Raw genomic sequence first — 18,864 nt, forward strand, 5'->3', positions numbered from 1 at the left:
TGGAGAAGGAAATGGCAACCCACTCCAGTATTCTGGCCTTGGAAGTCCCATGAACAGAGGAGCCTGGTTGGGCTATAGTCCTTGGGGTCACAAAGAGTTGGACACAACTTAGTGACTGAGTATGGAATCACACAAATACACATAGAGCACAAACGTTAGTAAAATGCTGATAATAGGTGAATCTGGGTAAATGTTCTTTGACTTGTTTTTATTTTTGCAACTTTATGGTAGTTTGAACTTATTTGCAAATTGAAGTTGTTGATTTTTTTTAATAAAAGACTGGTTAACAACTGGTTAAAGCAAAGTACAGTGACTCAAATTTATAATACAAGCACATTCACTTACAAGTTCCAAGAAAATTTCCACTATCCACCTTGTTTTACTGTATTTCAGAAATAATAAACACTGTTCAAATAAGTAGAAAAATAAGTAAATAAAATGTAATGAAAGAGACTCAAATATATTGTGATTTTTTTTTTTCCTCTAAGGTTCAGGATTCAGGGGATGTGATTACAGAAGGCAGAATTCGTGTGGTTTTCAGCATTCCATGTGAACCCAATCTTGATGCTTTAATACAAAACCAGCACGTGAGTATAACAGTCATATTGTTTAATCTAGAATTAACTTGTAAAATGTTAGAAGGATATTTTTGGTACCTCCTTTGAGTCATTGCAAATATTGTATTTAACACTGATTAAATTCTCTCACAGTTGCCTCTAGTATTATTTTAAGATAAGCATGGCATCTGTGCTCAAAACTTCATGCAGATCTTTGGGAGGGAAAAAACAGCTGAAATCCTATTATTAATCTGTAATAGTTGTTATGGGTTATTTTGTTCAAGCTTGTAAGTGGCACATTGATTAGTATACGGGGAATAGATAGGTTTTTTTTAAAGCCTTTCATAATTAAAGCCTGAACTTTTAGTTACAAGTGACAAATGACCTTCTTGCAAAGGTTATGCATCTCTATTCAGCTAAAAATGAACAGTCCCTGGAGAAAATTAGAAACTGCACTTAAGTTCATGGCATTCTTTTATTTTTCCCTTTTAAAATAAGATGATAATCCTGATATCTGTCATTTGTTCATACTGATTGATTAGATAATTAACTTGACTGAAATTAATTCACATTTAGCCAGTTGTTGCTGCTGCTGCTGCTGCTAAGTCACTTCAATCGTGTCTGACTCTGTGCAACCCCATAGACGGCAGCCCACCAGGCTCCCCCATCCCTTGGATTCTCCAGGCAAGAACACTGGAGTGGGTTGCCATTTCCTTCTCCAGTGCATGAAAGTGAAAAGTGAAAGGGAAGTCGCTCAGTCGTGTCCGACCCTCAGCGACTTATATTTTATTTTCACTAGTGGTAAAATCTAAAATTTTATTTACTGTGAAATGAATTTAAGGCATTAGTTATTAGCATACACGTGAGGATGCTAATAGAGAGCAGAGAAGGCCCTAAAATCTTGCCATGGGGTCTCTTTTGGAGAAATAATTTAGAAGTCGTAGTCAGGAAATCAGGAAAGTGAACCTTTAAATGAAGAAACTGGAGCTTTGTTTGGGAGCCAGTGGAGGTAGAAGAGCTTGTATTGCTTCATCCTTGGCTTTTTCTAGATCTGAAACAGCCTGCCCAGTTCTAAGGGTACAGTGTTGCTAGGTATGCCCTCTCCAGTGTATTTTCTTTCTTTAACTTTCACTCAAACCTTCTTTCTCTACTTCTTATTTTACATATACTAGGATATTTGTGGTGATTTAATTAATTTTAACCATACTATAACCCAGTATTTTTCAAAAGGAGTACTAATTCTTTTCTGAGTGGATCAACTGTGTTAAAGAGGATTGCCCTGTATGTAGCAGGACAGTTGGCATCCTTGGTCCCTGGACACTAAGTACCTGTAGCCTGTCATTTATTGTTTTCAGATGCTTATTCAAAAAGCAGTACCATCTGTGATAGAAAACTACTGCCTTAATTCTTCCTTTCTATTTTAGAAAGCATTACTTGATTTGTTTGTATTATTTCTAAATCTGATAATGATTTTGATGGAAAAATTGTGTTACATTCTTTACTAGCATATTAATATATTGTGATAGTGACATTATGGGGATTCCCTAGTAGCTCAGTTGGTAAAGAATCTGCCTGCAATGCAGGAGACCCTCGTTCGGTTCCTGGGTCGGGAAGATCTGCTGGAGAAGGGAGAGGCTACCGACTCCAGTATTTTGGGGCTTCCCTGGTGGCTCAGCTGGTTAAGAATCCGCCTACAATGCAGGAGACCTGGGTTCAATCCCTGGAGAATTCCAAGGATTGTATAGTCCATGGGGTCACAAAGAGGCAGACATGACTGAGTGACTTTAAAAAAAAAAGTGACTCTGTGTCTCAAGTGCCTATAGACATGATCATTAAAAAAAATAATGGTGGAAAATAATTCCTTATGAATCTCTGGAAATTTTGCTTTATTTTTGATAAACTATCCTTATATTCCCATGAAATAAGAATATAAAATAATTATATAATTTATTAATAAATATAGCATTTATTATATTTATATATTCATTTATAAGAATATAGTATATGAAATCTATATAAAATAAGTATGTGTGTATTATTGCACACATGATGTTAGTAGTATATGATAGCTTACCGTCATTGGTACTGAATGTGTGAATAATTTGCCTCCTGGGGTTAAAAATTATATGATCTGATACTTTTTTTTATTTTGACTATCTTCATAGTTTCTTCCCCTAAATACATAAATAAAGGTTACATTTCATTGACTGAATTATATTAACAATGCTATTATGAGCCTCTGCATACTTGTTATTTTCATATGATAATTAATGATTAGGAGAAATAAATATTACATATATCCACATATGAAGGGCACTCAGTTTTGCTCAGTAGCAACTATTTTGATGACATACTCATGTTTTAATTCAACATTATAATTATCAAGACCTCATTTTGTCCCAAGTACTTTGCCAGGTCCTTCTTAGAATATGAAAAGTGATTTTTTAAAACTAGTTCTCACCTATAGAACTTGCCATTTAGTACTTATAGTAGCATTTATGTCTTGAGACAGTTTCACAAACTGTGTTATTTCCTCCCCCGTTCATCCATCCTTGGGAATCCTGTCCTTTAAGGATAGAAAAGAGCAGAAAAATTCTACCTATAAATCCTCTTTAAAAAAAGTTGGGGATGGGGTGGGGTGGGAAAATAGGTCACTTACTTTTTTAAGAATCTTTTCATTGCCACAATCCAAAATGTTAGTAATGTCTTGATTGTCTCCAGATTTTAAAGGTAAAGATATACTGTTTTAATGCTTTGTGTTTCCATAATTGACTTTTTTGTTTTTATATTTAAAGAAATATTCTATAAAGTACAACCCAGGATATGTGTTGGCCAGTCGCCTTGGAGTGAGTGGATACCTTGTTTCAAGGTTTACAGGAAGTATTTTTATTGGAAGAGGATCTAGGAGAAAGTAAGTTTATGTTAGAGAAATTTACTTAAAGTGGCAGAAAAAAATAAATGATAAAAATAAAATGGTTAATATTTCAGTATTTATTTTCTCTTATTGCTTTGAATTTTCCTTAAAAAATACATATAAATCCTCTGATGGTGATCTTTCATCTAAATGGCACATGCTGTAGGTGGTTGGAAAGACAGTTCTTATTTTTAGCAGCTAACAAATTGAACCTTGAAAAAAGGTATCAGAAGGTGTGTGTGAATTTCATAATATATTTCCCTGAATTTTCCTGTTTCATTCTCCTCTCTAATTATATAATCTGTTTATATGCTTTGTTAACTTGGGTTTTGAAGCCTTTCCTCTAGTTTTTCTACTTCTACTACTTTGGAAATAACCGTGATAACTAAAACATAGAAAACTTTTCTAAAAATTGAAAGCAAAGCTTTGTATTCTTTGAACAAAATTTTAAAACTTTTGTGTGTATGTGTGTGTGTGGTTTAAATTCAGCCCTCATGGAGACCATAAAGCAAATGTGGGTTTGAATCTCAAGTTCAACAAAAAAAATGAGGAAGTACCTGGATATACTAAGAAAGTTGGAAATGAATGGATGTATTCATCTGCAGCAGAACAACTTCTTGCAGAGTACTTGGAGAGGTAAGTTCCTATGGCAGGATCCTACTAGGCATCCAAAAACAGGAATGTGATAAGGATTTTGCCTTGCTGATAAGGAAAGTGTTTCCTTTAGTAAAACATGATACATATAAATTAATTTAATGTCATGGAGTGTTATAAACTAAAACAGAGTGGGAAATACTGTACTTAAATTATTCACCGTGGAAAAAGTTAATGAGAATGGCCCTCCCTTTAATTAAAAATTTATTTTACTTACTGTCATAAATTTTTCACTAGTCTAAATGTCTGTGTCAGCAGTAATAAAATTGGTATGTATAAACACAACAACCCTTGGCATAGTGAATTTTCTTAAAACTCCAGCTGGACAGTTGATTTTATTGTAGAATTATTGATTTTTATTACTGAAATAGTCTGAGAAATCAACAGGTCTCAACTCCTCATTATAAAAGTGAGAAATCTGAGTACCAGGATTTACTGAGTTTATTCAGTGTCAAAGATTTAGAGGAAATATCTCTTATTTCTATTAAATGATTGAATGTTCTCTCCATTGTTTCACTGGTTTCTAACTCTTTCATATTTGAGAATCATTAGTTTCCTAGGGCTGGTTTGCGAAACTACCACAAACTGCGTGGCTTAAAATGACAGGAATTTATTGTCTCAACAGTTCTGGAGACCGGAGTCCAAAATCAAGGTGTTGGTAGGGCCATACCTCCCCTGGAGGTGCTAGGGAAGGAACTGTCCATGCCTCCCTCCTAGCTTCTTGTAGCCTCATAAGTTTTGTTCCTTAGCCTATAGCTGTATTATCCCAGTCCTCCGTCCCCACGTGGTTTTTCTCCCTAGGTGTCTTAATATCATCTTTTTCTTTTAATTTTATTGGAGTATAGTTGATTTACAGCATTGTCTTTCATGTATACAACAAAGTGATTCAGTTATATTAAAACATATATATATTCATTCTTTTTTACATTCTTTTCCCTTACAGGTTATCACAGAATGTTGAATAGTGTTCCTTGTGCTATGTAATATGTCCTTGTTGGTTATGCATGCGTGCTGAGTCACTTGAGTTGTGTCCAACTCTATGCGACCCTATGAACTGTAGCCCGCCAGGCTCCTCTGTCCTTGTTGGTTATCTATCTTATATATGGTAGTGTATGTGTGTTCATCCCAAGCTCCTGAAGATTGTCCCCCACATTTCCCCTTTGGTAATCATAAGTTTGTGTTTGAAAGTCTGTTTCTGTTTTGTACATTTGTATAATGTACAAATACATAAGTTCATTTGTCTCATTTTTTAAAAATTAGATTCCACATATGAGTGATATCATATTATATTTGTCTTCCTCTGTCTGATTTCACTTAGTATGATAATCTAGGTCAATTCATGTTGCTGTAAATGGCATTATTTCACACCTTTTTATGGCTGAGTAATATTCCATTGAATATATGTATACATCTTCTTTATCCATTCTTCTGCCGATGGACATTTCCATTGCTTCCATGTCTTGGCTATTGTAAATAAGAGTGCTGTGGTGAACATTGGGGTGCATTTATCTTTTTGGATTATGTTTTTCTCAAGATACTGGCCCAGGAGTGAGATTGCTGGATCAGATAGTAATTCTATTTTTAGTCTTTCATGGACCCTCCATACTGTTCACCATAGTGGTTGTATCAGTTTATATTCCCACCAACAGTGTAGGAGGGGGACCCCTTTCTGCACACTTTTCTAGCACTACTGAACATATTTTCATGTACCTTTTGGCCATCTGTGTTTCTACTTTGGAGAAATGTATATATTTCTCATAGATCTGCCCATATTTATTGAGTTGTTTGTTTTTCTAACATAGAGCTATGTGAACTTTTTGTGTATTTTAGAGATTAATCCTTTGTCAGTCACTTTGTTTGCAAATATTTTCTCCCATTCTGTGGGTTATCTTTTTGTTTTGTTAATGGTTTCCTTTGCTGCGTATCCAGGACTTCCCTGGTGGCTCAGACGGTAAAGCATCTGTCTACAATCCAGGAGACCTGGGTTCCATCCCTGGGTTGGGAAGATTCCCTGGAGAAGGAAATGGGAGTCCACTCCAGTACTATTGCCTGGAAAATCCCATGGACAGAGAAGCCTGGTAGGCCACAGTCCATGGGGTTGCAAAGAGTCAGACACGACTGAGCGACTTCACTTTCACTTGCTGCATATCATCTTTCCTTTGTTTGTGTCTACCTCTTTGTGCAAATTTCCTCTTTTATAAGGACACTGGTTATATTGGATTAGGGCTTATCCTAATGACAGGAAGCAACAGTTAGAACTGGACATGGAACAACAGACTGGTTCCAAATAGGAAAAGGAGTACATCAAGCCTGTGTATTGTCACCCTGCTTATTTAACTTATATGCAGAGTACATAATGAGAAACGCTGGGCTAGAAGAAGCACAAACTGAAATCGAGATTGCCGGGAGAAATATCAATAACCTCAGATACGCAGATGACACCACCCTTATGGCAGAAAGTGAAGAGGAGCTAAAAAGCCTCTTGATGAAAGTGAAAGAGGAGAGTGAAAAAGTTGGCTTAAAGCTCAACATTCAGAAAACGATCTGGTCCCATCTCACTTCTTGGGAAATAGATGGGGAAACAGTGGAAACAGTGTCAGACTTTATTTTGGGGGGCTCCAAAATCACTGCAGATGGTGATTGCAGCCATGAAATGAAAAGACGCTTACTCCTTGGAAGGAAAGTTACGACCAACCTAGACAGCATATTCGAAAGCAGAGCCATTACTTTGCCAACAAAGGTCCGTCTAGTCAGGGCTATGGTTTTTCCAGTGGTCATGCATGGATGTGAGAGTTGGACTGTGAAGAAAGCTGAGCGCCGAAGAATTGATGCTTTTGAGCTGTGGTGTTGGAGAAGACTCTTGAGAGTCCCTTGGACTGCAAGGAGATCCAACCAGTCCATTCTAAAGGAGATCAGTCCTGGGTGTTCTTTGGAAGGACTGATGCTAAAGCTGAAACTCCAATACTTTGGCCACCTCATGCGAAGAGTTGACTCATTGGAAAAGACTGTGATGCTGGGAGAGATTGGGGGCAGGAGGAGAAGGGGACGACCCAGGATGGGATGGCTGGATGGCATCACCGACTCGATGGACCTGAGTTTGAGTGAATTCCGGGAGTTGGTGATGGACAGGGAGGCCTGGCGTGCTGCGATTCGTGTGGTCGCAAAGAGTTGGACATGACTGAGCGACTGAACTGAACTGAATGACATTTAATTTGATTACTTTTTTTAGAACCCTATTTCATGTTTTCAGTATCCTGTGATAAACTGTAATGGAAATGAATATAAAAAAAGAACGTATGTATGTTTATAACTAAGTCACTTTGCAGCAGAGATTGGTACAACATTGTAAATCTTCAATTTTTAAAAAAGCATAAAAAAATAGAGAACAGATTTGTGATTGCCAAGGGGGAGGAGGGAGAGAGAGCGATGGATTGGGCATTTGGGGTTGGTAGATGCAAACTATTACATTTAGAATGGGTAAACAACAAGGTCCTAATAGCACAGGGAACTATATTCCTATCCTGTGATAAACCATAATGGAAAAGAATATACAAAATAATGTGTGTGTGTGTATATATATATATTTATAACTGAATCTTTTTGCTGTATAGCAGAGACTGGTACAACATTGTACATCAACTATACTTCAGTTTTTTTAAAAAAGACATTTTTAAAAAAAACCTATTTCACAGTAAAGTCACATTCTGAGGTACTAGGAGTTGAAACTTTTATTTGAGAGGGATGGAGGGGATACATTTCAACCCCAAATTACCATCTGAAAATTTAGATTATTTCTTCTATTTACCTCCATATTTCTTTTAAAATGCCATATTTAGCCTGCTTTTTCTTGACTTTTCAACTTGATATATGCAGGTAGCTTCCTGAGAAAGCTTGCATGTCTGGACATTTCTTCAAACTTCCCTGATACTTCACTGATAGCTCACCTTGGTCTCGAGTCCTAGATTGGATATTCTCTTCGTTCAGAATTTGAAAAGCACTGCTTCATTCTCTTGTTTCTTTTGCTGTCAAGAAGTCTTGTGCCATTCTGATTCTGAATCTTTATGGATGATGTTTTCATTTTCTGAAAACTTCCTAGGATATTCCATTACCAAAGCTGTTTAATAATGCGATGGTGTGTCATTTTTCTTTCATATTGCTGTTCAGCCCTTTCAGACTTGAAACTGATGCCCTTCCATTCCAAGAAACTTTTTCGTATTATTTCTTTGATAATTTCTTTGTCACCATTTTGTGGTTTTCTTTCCAAGATCCCTTTTGATAGATGTTAGACCTACAGGATTAATTCTCCTAATTTTCTTATCTCTTCCTATCCATTTTCTATATTGTTATACTCCTATTCTACTCTGTGGGAGATTTCTTCACCTTTAACTGATACCATTTTTTATTTTTCTTTAACCATTTTTAATTTCTAGAAGAGTGTCCTCATTCTCTGACATTCCTTATTTATAGCATCTTTTTCTTATAATAAATGAAATATCTTTTATTATCTAATGATAGCAATCTAGATTTTCTTCTGTTCTCAATATTTTGTGTTTTCTACAGATTGCTTTTCTTTTTTTTCTTTTCTGTTTGATTTGATCTCTCCTTTCATGTTAAAGTGTTTTCAGATTTGGGGCGGGGGGAGGGTGATGTTTGTTTGTTTTGAGGCTTCTTTTTTTTTTTCCTTTTGGCCTGGTAGTTCTTCAGTGTCTTACCATATTTTAGTGTGCAGTGTTAAAAAACTGATTGGAAATTTAATGTGCTTCAATAAGGCTTGTCCAGTGGGATTGGGCTATTTTGGCAGAGCATCTCCAAATATCACTACCTATATGTGTATCTTTTCTGTTGGGCTGAGTAGTTTTCCCAGAAATGTGTTCTCCAGTGTTTTGCTTGGAGGACAGATGTGGAGAACAAAACAAACTTCAAGTGTTCTGGAAATTAACCAGAGGAATGGGGTCTCATTACATAGTGGATTCTGTAATACACCCCCAGATGCCTCTTCAGGACTGAAAATCTATTCGCTGCACAGCAGGAATGCTGCTGTCTCTCAGCCCTCAGCAGTAAGACCTCTGTAGAAATTGCCTGGCAGAAGAGAACTGCCTTCTACAGTTACATCCCTTTCCCGCAATAGCCTCATGTCCAGTACCTCATCAACAAGGAGATATGTTTAAAAAAATAAATAACAGCAAAAGAGACACAGATGTATAGAATAGTCTTTTCAACTCTGTGGGAGAGGGAGAGGGTGGGATGATTTGGGAGAATGGCATTGAAACATGTATAATATCATATAAGAAATGAATCGCCAGTCTAGGTTCGATGCAGGATACAGGATGCTTGGGGCTGGTGCACTGGGATGACCCAGAGGGATGGTATGGGGAGGGAGGTGGGAGGGGGGTTCAGGATGGGGAACACATGTACACCGTGGCAGATTCATACTTTACAATACATACTTTACTGTACTTTACAATACAATATTGTAAAGTAATTAGCATCCAATTAAAATAAATAAATTTAAATTTAAATAAATAAAGTGATATAAAGCCTCAGCCAACCTGATTGTCCCAGTTCAGAATAAGTCTGGGGAGCCACCCTGGTTTGAGATCTCTATGCTGCTGGCCAAGGAGTTCATTAAGAATGAACCATAGCCCAACTTCTACATGTGCCCGGTTCTGCTTCCTTCCCTTCCACAGGTGTTGTTTTCACAGACCACATAATAAACTTGCTCCATGTTTATCTCCATCTCAGGGAGTGCTTCTTAAAGGTGTTATACTTCCTAGCCTGCTTCCTACTGGCATGTATAGTGTTTATACTCTCACTGATGCCCTGTTTTCAGTAGAGCACCTAGCCTCTCCTCCTCATGCCCCTTGCATCCAGTTTCCTGTGTCTGGAATACACAAGGCTTGAGCAGCCCCTGTTCAACTTCTCCGTAAATAAACTACAGGATTTACACTGAGGTAGAGGTGACTGCCTAACTGTTTATTAGACAAAATTTTCAACTAAAAGCCTCATAAACCTCACCCCATAGTGCGGCACTAAAACATACAGAGGTCATATCTCCTGAGCTTTTGCAGACTTCCACAGTTGGCATCAGCTTGCTTCTTGTTGACTTCTCACTCTGGCAGCTTAGGGTACAGCTTATTCCCATCTGTCAAATCATTTCACACTTCTCTATTCAGTTTTCAGTTTCTAAGGTTTTGTTAACTCACATATGCTATCAGATTCTCTGCTTCTTTGTTCATCTGTCTTCTAGGTCTATGCGCTTTTTTATCCTTTACTATTCTTTTCGTGGGCTGGGAAAGGAACAAAAATAAGCACATATATTCTGTCTGGTATATATATTTAGAAGTATTGCTACACTGTTAGGAGAGCAGTGGAATTTTGAAGAATATCAGAAGAAATTTTTAGTGGATTTTCATTCGTTCTGTTGTGAAGTGCTCTAGCTTTATTGTGAATCTGTACATATTATTTTATATATTTATCACCTGTCATTATAGTCCAAGAAGGATAGAATCAGTGACTGAAGTTTATAAGTATTGTAATAGTTTATTATATTTATGAATTGTCATTTCTCCATCATCTTTTTATGAGGGCCTGGGAATACTTTCAATCTTTCAGTCTCTATCCCTTATGTGTGTCTAGTAATCAGTTCTCAATATATTTACTATATCCCCTTAAGACCCAGAATTATTTGATCAGAAGTTTTTATGAAATTCACCATGTGTATTTTTAAAAGCAGTGTTGTCATTTGTTTCTTTGGCTAGAGCTCCAGAGCTATTCAGTTACATAGCCAAAAATAGCCAAGAGGATGTGTTCTATGAAGATGACATTTGGCCTGGAGAAAATGAGAACGGGTAAGCAAAAGTTACGAGACTCACCACCTCAGAGCTCAACTTCGTGGTTCAACTGTTAAGTAGTAGTTAGTTTCTCAAGAATTTATATTACTTTTTTGGGGGAAGATTTTGCATTGTTTTGTTCTTGCTTTAAGATCTTAAAATGATTTTTTCTTTCATTTGTATCAGTAAAGTACTTTTAAACTAATTTTTGTGTTTTTTTGTAATTACTGAGAAGTAACATGTCCATATTTACATTTAGCCCCAATTAAGTATAGTGATTAGTTAAATATTTTATATCATTTATAATCACAGCCTTCAGAAAGTTTATATCAAGCTTTTTATATAAGTCCTCAGAAAGTTTTAATTAATGTGAAAAAATTATTGTTTTTAATATAGTGCTGAGAAAGTTCAAGAAATTATTACTTGGCTAAAAGGACATCCTGTCAGTACTTTGTCTCGGTCTTCTTGTGATTTGCAAATTCTGGATGCAGCTATTGTTGAGAAAATTGAAGAAGAAATTGAAAAGTGCAAGGTATGATTTTCAATAATGAAGATTACTGATGAGATTTGAAGCTAAATGAACTATTTGTTATCCTGTAAATAATTTGTTTCAGTCAAATAAAACATATTTAGTGATTCTAAATTATATCAAATTATTCTATAATTTTAATAAGTATTCCAGCCTTTTCTAGTGTCCATCAAGTTTGTCTACATAAATATAAATGTATGTCAATATAAGAAAGCCCATAGCGTTTAAATTTTTATGTCCCTGTAGTGTTTCTGAGGGCTTCCCTGATATCTCAGTTTGTAAAGAATCTGCCTGCAATGCAGGAGATCCCAGTTCGATTCCTGGGTCAAGAAGATCACTGGAGAAGGGATAGGCCACTTACTCCAGTATTCTTGGGCTTCCCTTGTGGCTCAGCTGGTAAAGAATCCGCCTGCAATGTGGGAGACCTGGGTTCCATCTCTGTGTTGGGAAGATCCCCTGGAGAAGGGAAAGGCTACCCACTCTAGTATTCTGGCCTGGAGAATTCCATGGACTGTTTCTGATTTTAAGAATTAATATTTTATGAGTCTAGTCAATAAAAAGTTTGTGATTGAGAAGTAAGGTTAATTCTCAGCTCTTTCCTATTCTAAGTTCTTTAAAGATACAGTTCATTTTTATTTTAATTATCTATTCTTTGGCTGCACTGGGTCTCTGCTGTTGTGCATGGGCTTTCTCTGGTTACTGCGAGTGGGGGCTACTCCTGGTTGCAGTGCACGGGCTTCTCATTGTGGTGGCTTCTCTTGTTGTGGAGCACAGGCTCTAGGTGCTTGGCTTCAGTAGTTGCAGCACTTAAGCTCAGTATTTATGGAACATAATGCCTAGCTCCACAGCCTGTGGGATCATCCTGAACCAGGGACTGAACCCGTGTTCTCATCATTGGCAGGTGGATTCCTGTCCACTGTGCCACCAGGGAAGTTCCCATCTTTTTATAGAACATAAAAATTACATTTATTTCACTTTTACAGAATCGCTCCTAAAATATACTTTCCCATTGATAGACTCATTCAGCTACTGTGTATTTTTGAAAGTCCACTTAAACTATCCGTTTTTTATGTCTTGATTTTAAAAACTAATAACCTTCTGTGTAGGCATAACTGTTTTTATCTATTTTGATTCTCTGTCTTAATGCAGTAGAAAATGGGTTGTGTTCCTTTTCTAAGCTTACAATTTTATTTTTCACACATTTGCCTTTTTATTAAAATAATGTTGCTTTGCTCACACAGCGCTGTGTTGTTTGAGCTAATAGAGTAAGTTAAGAACTGGGTCTCAAGCCCTGGTCCCCCATCCCTCTTTCAATACTCAAAACCTTAGGCAAGATAGTTAACCTTTCCATGCCTGCATTTCCTGACTGGTAAAATAAGAATAAATCAGTACCATCTCATATAGTCCTCAAAAAAAAAAAATTAACTGTGTTAATACATATAAACTCCTTCTAATAATGCCTGGCTATTACTGATGCTTAATAATACTTAGCTGTTATTTTTTGAATTATTTTGTCATGTGCTGAAGAGCTGTGAATACAGCCTGAAAAATCACCACTAGATGACTCTTATGAAAAAAATGTAAGGCTAGAACCCAAGAGTTTGATATTTTGAAAGGTTAATGATATTCAGTTGAAGATAGAGAACCTGTATTTCTTTTTAATAATTGTCTTTCAATGTAGAGTTATTTGTCCAGCATTACTTTTGAAGTGAGTTTTCCACTTAACAAAAGTTTATAACTTTTAAGTCCCCAAATTTTAGCTGAACCCACTTGAATGCAGAGTTGTAAAATGTTTTACATATTCTCCCCTTATTTTGCAAACTGATGATACACATGCAAAGTTGTAGTCTGTCATTTTGATGATAGCATTTAAAAAATGTGTGTACATATAGATAAAACAGGATTTTTTTTTTTAACCTGTTAGTGAGTCAAAGCTGAGCAGTTATGAGTGATTTTTTTTTTATCCCTTTTTGGTTTCTTAGTGTTATTAGGTAAAGAAAGAGAAAAACTAAAAAATGAACATAACATTCTGAATATAATTTAAACTTTTCTTTTTAATGCAGGGTCATGATTAAAAGTATCCATAGTTTTTCTTATTGGGTAGTGGTTCCCAAACTCAGCTAATTATCAAAATTATTGGAGAAGTATTTTTAAAAACACACATTCTGGATTCCACCTTCAGATCAGTACTTGTTAAACTTTATATCCAAATGAATCACTCGAGGATCTTGTTAAAATACAGATTCTGATTCAGTAGCTCCCAGATGAGCAGCTCTAGATGTTCTGCATTTCTAACAAGCTCCCAAGCGGTCACACTTTGAGTAGTTATTCCCTATAACTTTTTATTCAGTAGCTATGGATTGGGGCCTATAGTGAAAATGCCCTTGTTTGTTAATTTGCCTCATAATCAGATTTAAGTGCCATATTTTCTAATCAGTGCTATAATTTTATTGATAGTAATAATGCCTAGGGATGTGTTAAGCATATGGGTTGTATTTTCATATGCAATCTTCCAGGCACAATTCTTTTAAACTACTTTAAATCTCTTCTCATATCTTTCTTTCTTGCTGTTTTTCATAGGCGCCAGTTGTACTTTATTAGTACTTCTGGTCTGCCTTGGGTTGAAAACTTGTCAGTAAGACCGTCATTTTTTCTTATTAAAATTTTTTCTGTATGTCTTATATGTCAACAAAAAAGTTTTACTTTAAAAAGATTCAAGGATTAATTTATTCATCCTTGCTTGCATCTAAAGAAAGTCATATAGTCTTAAAATTACTCATTTCTTTTGGCTTTTTAAAATTTAGACATGTGCAAATATGAGATAATTTTTAATTTTAATATTTTAAAAATATTTTTAAAATTTTCTTTCCTCAGCAAAGAAAGAATAATAAGAAAGTTCGAGTGACAGTGAAGCCCCATTTGCTATACAGAGTAAGTTTCCTGTCAGAGAATTCAAAGTTGTTGTTTTGCTTTGAAAGTACAGAAGGAACAAAATATTTTCAGTATATTAGTAGAAAAAATTTTAAATGAGAGTTGATAATTATATTTACATCTTTCTTTTCAGCCTTTGGAACAGCAACATGGGGTTATTCCTGATAGGGATGCAGAATTTCGTCTCTTTGACCGTGTTGTAAATGTGAGAGAGAACTTTTCCGTTCCAGTTGGCCTTCGGGGCACCATCATAGGAATTAAAGGGGGTAATAACTCAATACTTAATATGTCTCCATCTACATTTATACTGTATGTCTTATATATATATATATATATATATATATACACTGTATGTCGTATATACAAGCAGAAAGCAACTGTAAATCAGGAAAAACACTAAATTCTTTTATGTTTTAGTTAATTTTTTTCCAGCTTTAGTTTTCAGAGGAAATTCTCCTTTTCCATCTGTGTAATCATCTGGGAAGTGATTAAAAGATGTGAAAGTTGGAGAAAGACTGCTGAAACTTTGGTAGCTTATGTGTAACACATTAAAATTATCTAAAAGCTTAGTGAGAATACATATATGTGTTTTCATGAAACTAAGACAAACATTTTGTTGGGTTTCATCTAACCGTGTCCAGGGCTTTGCCTTAATTGTCCTTGTAATCACTTGATTTCTACAGAGAAATAAACAAACATGATGTATGAGCTTATTTACAGTTAAGAGATTTACATGTTAATTTGAGTTTTATGAATGCAACTAGATTGTGTATATAAAACAAATCTATCAATCCATTGTGCAACAATGTACATATAGTTAACACTATAGTACTGTACACTTAAAAATGGTTACAACGATAAATTTTATGCTGTTTTTTACCGAACAAAAAAAAAAAAAAGGAAAAATGAGTATGGAAAGAAAAGATAAGAATTAGCTAAGAATCTAAAAATTCTTCAAAGGGATGCCTGGAGTAAGAAGCTTTGCAATATAGATTCTAAAACTAGTCAACCCAACACAAAGGAACACGTCGGGTACCTAGAGGCTAGGGCACCGGCAGCACTGATCCTCCATATCCCAGGCACTCAGTCTTGGTCTCACTGTCCAGAAAGATGGAAGAGCAGACAGGCCATGAGCCCAGGAGAACTGCTTATTTATTGGCAACAGTGTGCTGGGTGCTTTTACATTTAACCCTCCCGTCCACCTGAGAAGTAGTTATTATTTCTTTTTTATTATAATTTTATTTATTTTTGGCTGTGCTGGGTCTTTGTTGCTGTGTGGGCTTTTCTCTAGTTGTGGCAAGTGGGGGCTGCTCTCTGGTTGTGGTGCATGGGCTTCTCACTGAGGTGGCTTTCCTTGTTGTGGGGCTCTAGGTGCTTGGGCTTCAGTAGTTGCAGCACATGGGCTCAGTAGCTATGGCTCTCCAGCTGTAGAGCACAGGCTCAATAGTTGTGCGGGGCCTGGTTGCTCTGAAGCATGTGGGATCTTCCTGGATCAGGGATCAAACCCATGTCTTCTGCATTGGCAGGCGAATTCTTCACCAGTGAGCCACTAGGGAAGTCTGATATTGTGTCATCCAAGAGTTTAAGTGACTTGCCCGAGTTTACACAAATAAGTGACAGAGCTGGGATTTGAACTCCTTCCCCTGATTCTTTTCTAACTTTGAGTGCTGGTTCTCCATATTTTGCACATCTTCTTGGGGTCTACCTCTAAAAGAGAATTTTCTTCTCTGATTCTTCTTTGAATTTTTTGGATGTGTTTTTTGGTGCTTAAAACTAAGACAAGAAAGTCAAGTAGGTTAACAAACCCAGGCTAAGCATGGTAAGGGTCACATGCATGTCATGAAGCAACCCTCCTGCTGCTGTCTTCCCGGCCTCACATATTGGCAGTTCAAATTCTGAGCTTAGTGGAGTCTACTCTGATTAGGTTGTCCTGAAAAGGCCTTAGTAATGATAACAGAAGTTTCCTTTCTTCTGACAACCCCAGTCAGTAATAGTGACCGTTGGAATTTTGTCTAGAGAAGAATTTTAAAGCTGTATCTACACTGAGTGGAAAAAGCATTGTCATTTATTAAACATATATCCCATGGACATGGAATGTAAAGAGGAATATTTGTCTTACTGCCTTAACCTGATGCCTCATCTCCATAGAAATCTCCACTAAAGGGGTGAACAATCCTTTGGTCAATAATCTTTTCAGTAAGTAGCTCCTCCCTCAGACAAGAAAAGGAACCTAAAAAGTGTATCTTAAACCTTCACAGAAGAGGCTCTTGCCTCTCATTGAGCCCCACTTTCTTGGGTTTAGATTTTAGGTAAAAGTGTCAGATGAAAGATACAGCTGCCGGGAGAGAATTAGTAAGCTCTGCAGGCCTGCTTCCCATTGGACAATGAAAGGCTGAGAATGAGGGAAATATCCCCCCAGCACCTACCCTGGGTTAACATAGTATCAGATATGGTATTAGTCAGGGTTCTCCAGAGAAACAGAACCAAGGGAATGGAAAGGGTGGGGGTAGAGATGGGAAGAGAGAGAGATTCCGTTGTGAAGTTATGTGACAGACTCTCTGATTAATTTGGGCTTTGAATTCAAATGTTATGATAGCTAATGATTTCACTTTACCTTGGAACTTTGGTAAATTTAAACTTTCCCATCATCCTCTCTGCCACATTTATTCGTCTCTGCTCCTCTTTAAGGTTTATTGTACCATAGTCTTTCTCTCATGTCTCATGTCTCAATCCTGACATCCATTATCTACCAGGTCATCTCCTGCCAGAACTTTGGAGTCGTCTTTGCCATCCCCAGTCTTTTTATCTATACAGGTCACAAACTCCTGCCAGTTCTATCTAGTAATATATCCTTTCTCTCCATTCTCTTTCCCTCATTACTGCCATGTCTTCAAATCTCCATTTCCTATGTCTAACTGTAAAACCTTCTAAACTACAAATTCCAGAGTTATCTCTTTTATTAACTCTCTTTTTGTGAATAATTTCCAACATATAAAAAACAGATAAAAATATAATTAATTCTCACAGCATCTAATTTAAAATAGTATTATTTTTCTTTAAGTTATTACAAGTAAGGGAATCTGTGAGCTTATCTTCTTTTCATTTCCATCTGTATTGATAGTTGGAATGCTTCTAATACTCCAAAAACTCATATTCCGTTTTTTTTAATTATATGATTTTTCAATCTCTCTTTTTTAAACAGCTAATAGAGAAGCTGATGTACTATTTGAAGTATTATTTGATGAAGAATTTCCTGGTGGCTTAACAATAAGGTTTGTATTTCCAGATGATAATTACACTTTGTAAATATGTCCATAGGGCCAATGGCTTTACATTACTTGCTTTTTTGTCCACAATTTCAGTTCCTAGTACATATGAGACTCATACTTGTTACTAGGGTTGTAACAGTGAATAAGACAGACATGGTTTCTACCTTCACAGAGCTTTCACTTTAGTAAGGGATATAACTAACTTACTAAAAATAATAATTTTTTAATTAAAATGTGACAAGTGCTGGGAAGAAGTATTAATAGTTCAGGTGTCTATAATAGTGTGTGATCTGTTCTGAGCGTTCTAGAAAGGCTTTCTTGAAGTGATGTTTAAAATGGGACATGAAGACTAAATACTGAAAGAGTAGTAACAGGTGGTCAGAAAAACAGAATAGCATATGCAGCAGAGGATATTTTCACTCATTTAAAAGACTAGAAGAATGCAGGTGTGTCAGCCTCAGCAACTATATAAGATTAGAGTAAGGGAAAAGAACAAGAACCACACTGTGCAGGAACTGGTAACCTGCTTTCAGGACATGCTAAGGATTGTGGTATCTTGGTCTTTATCCTTAAAGCAGTGTGAAGCTATCAAAATCAGAGATGTGACATGAGCAGATTGCATTTTTTTAATGGTTAAATAACTTGAGGAATAGAAACATTCTTTGAATTGAGAGACATGATCACTCTTTGTCATTTGTTTTAGTGAAATTATAGACACTCAGGCTAGGATGGAATGGTTTGAGAAGTGAACAGCCAGTGGAGTAAAGGAGACAAGAAATAGCTAACCCTTGAGAAGTTTGACCTTGAAGGGGAGAAAAGATAACTGGCAGTTAGAATAACTGGCAAAGGAGAAAATGAAAGTTATACCCATTTGAATGCAGAGTTCCAAAGAATAGCAAGGAGAGATAAGAAAGACTTCCTTGGTGATCAGTGCAAAGAAATAGAGGAAAACAATAGAATGGGAAAGACTAGAGATCTCGTCAAGAAAATCAGAGATACCAAGGGAAATTTCATGCAAAGTTGGGCTCAATAAAGGACAGAAATGGTACGGACCTAACAGAAGCAGAAGATATTTAGAAGAGGTGGCAAATACGACCCAGCAATACCACTTCTGGGCATACACACTGAGGAAACCAGAACTGAAAGAGACACGGGTACTCCAGTGTTCATCACAGCACTG

The 18,864-nt window shown here is 36.3% G+C and overlaps 1 protein-coding gene across 5 annotated transcripts in view; it reads left to right on the plus strand.

The window, feature by feature from the left end:
• Positions 1-18,864, plus strand: part of XRN1 (5'-3' exoribonuclease 1) — a 116,323-nt gene that overhangs the window by 61,277 nt on the left and 36,182 nt on the right. For 4 of the 5 annotated variants that reach the window (XM_018049601.1, XM_018049608.1, XM_005675483.3 and 1 more), the window contains exons 23-30: positions 489-587; positions 3,353-3,468; positions 3,961-4,107; positions 10,884-10,973; positions 11,352-11,487; positions 14,359-14,415; positions 14,549-14,681; positions 17,618-17,687. In XM_018049601.1, coding sequence (XP_017905090.1) covers positions 489-587; positions 3,353-3,468; positions 3,961-4,107; positions 10,884-10,973; positions 11,352-11,487; positions 14,359-14,415; positions 14,549-14,681; positions 17,618-17,687 — 848 coding nt within the window. Of the gene's footprint in view, positions 1-488; positions 588-3,352; positions 3,469-3,960; positions 4,108-10,883; positions 10,974-11,351; positions 11,488-14,358; positions 14,416-14,548; positions 14,682-17,617; positions 17,688-18,864 lie in introns of those variants that run through there. The other variant, XM_013965964.2, reaches the window with a different exon arrangement.

The sequence above is a fragment of the Capra hircus genome, chromosome 1 (genome assembly GCF_001704415.2).
Source record: "Capra hircus breed San Clemente chromosome 1, ASM170441v1, whole genome shotgun sequence".
NCBI classification, from domain to species: domain Eukaryota; kingdom Metazoa; phylum Chordata; class Mammalia; order Artiodactyla; family Bovidae; genus Capra; species Capra hircus.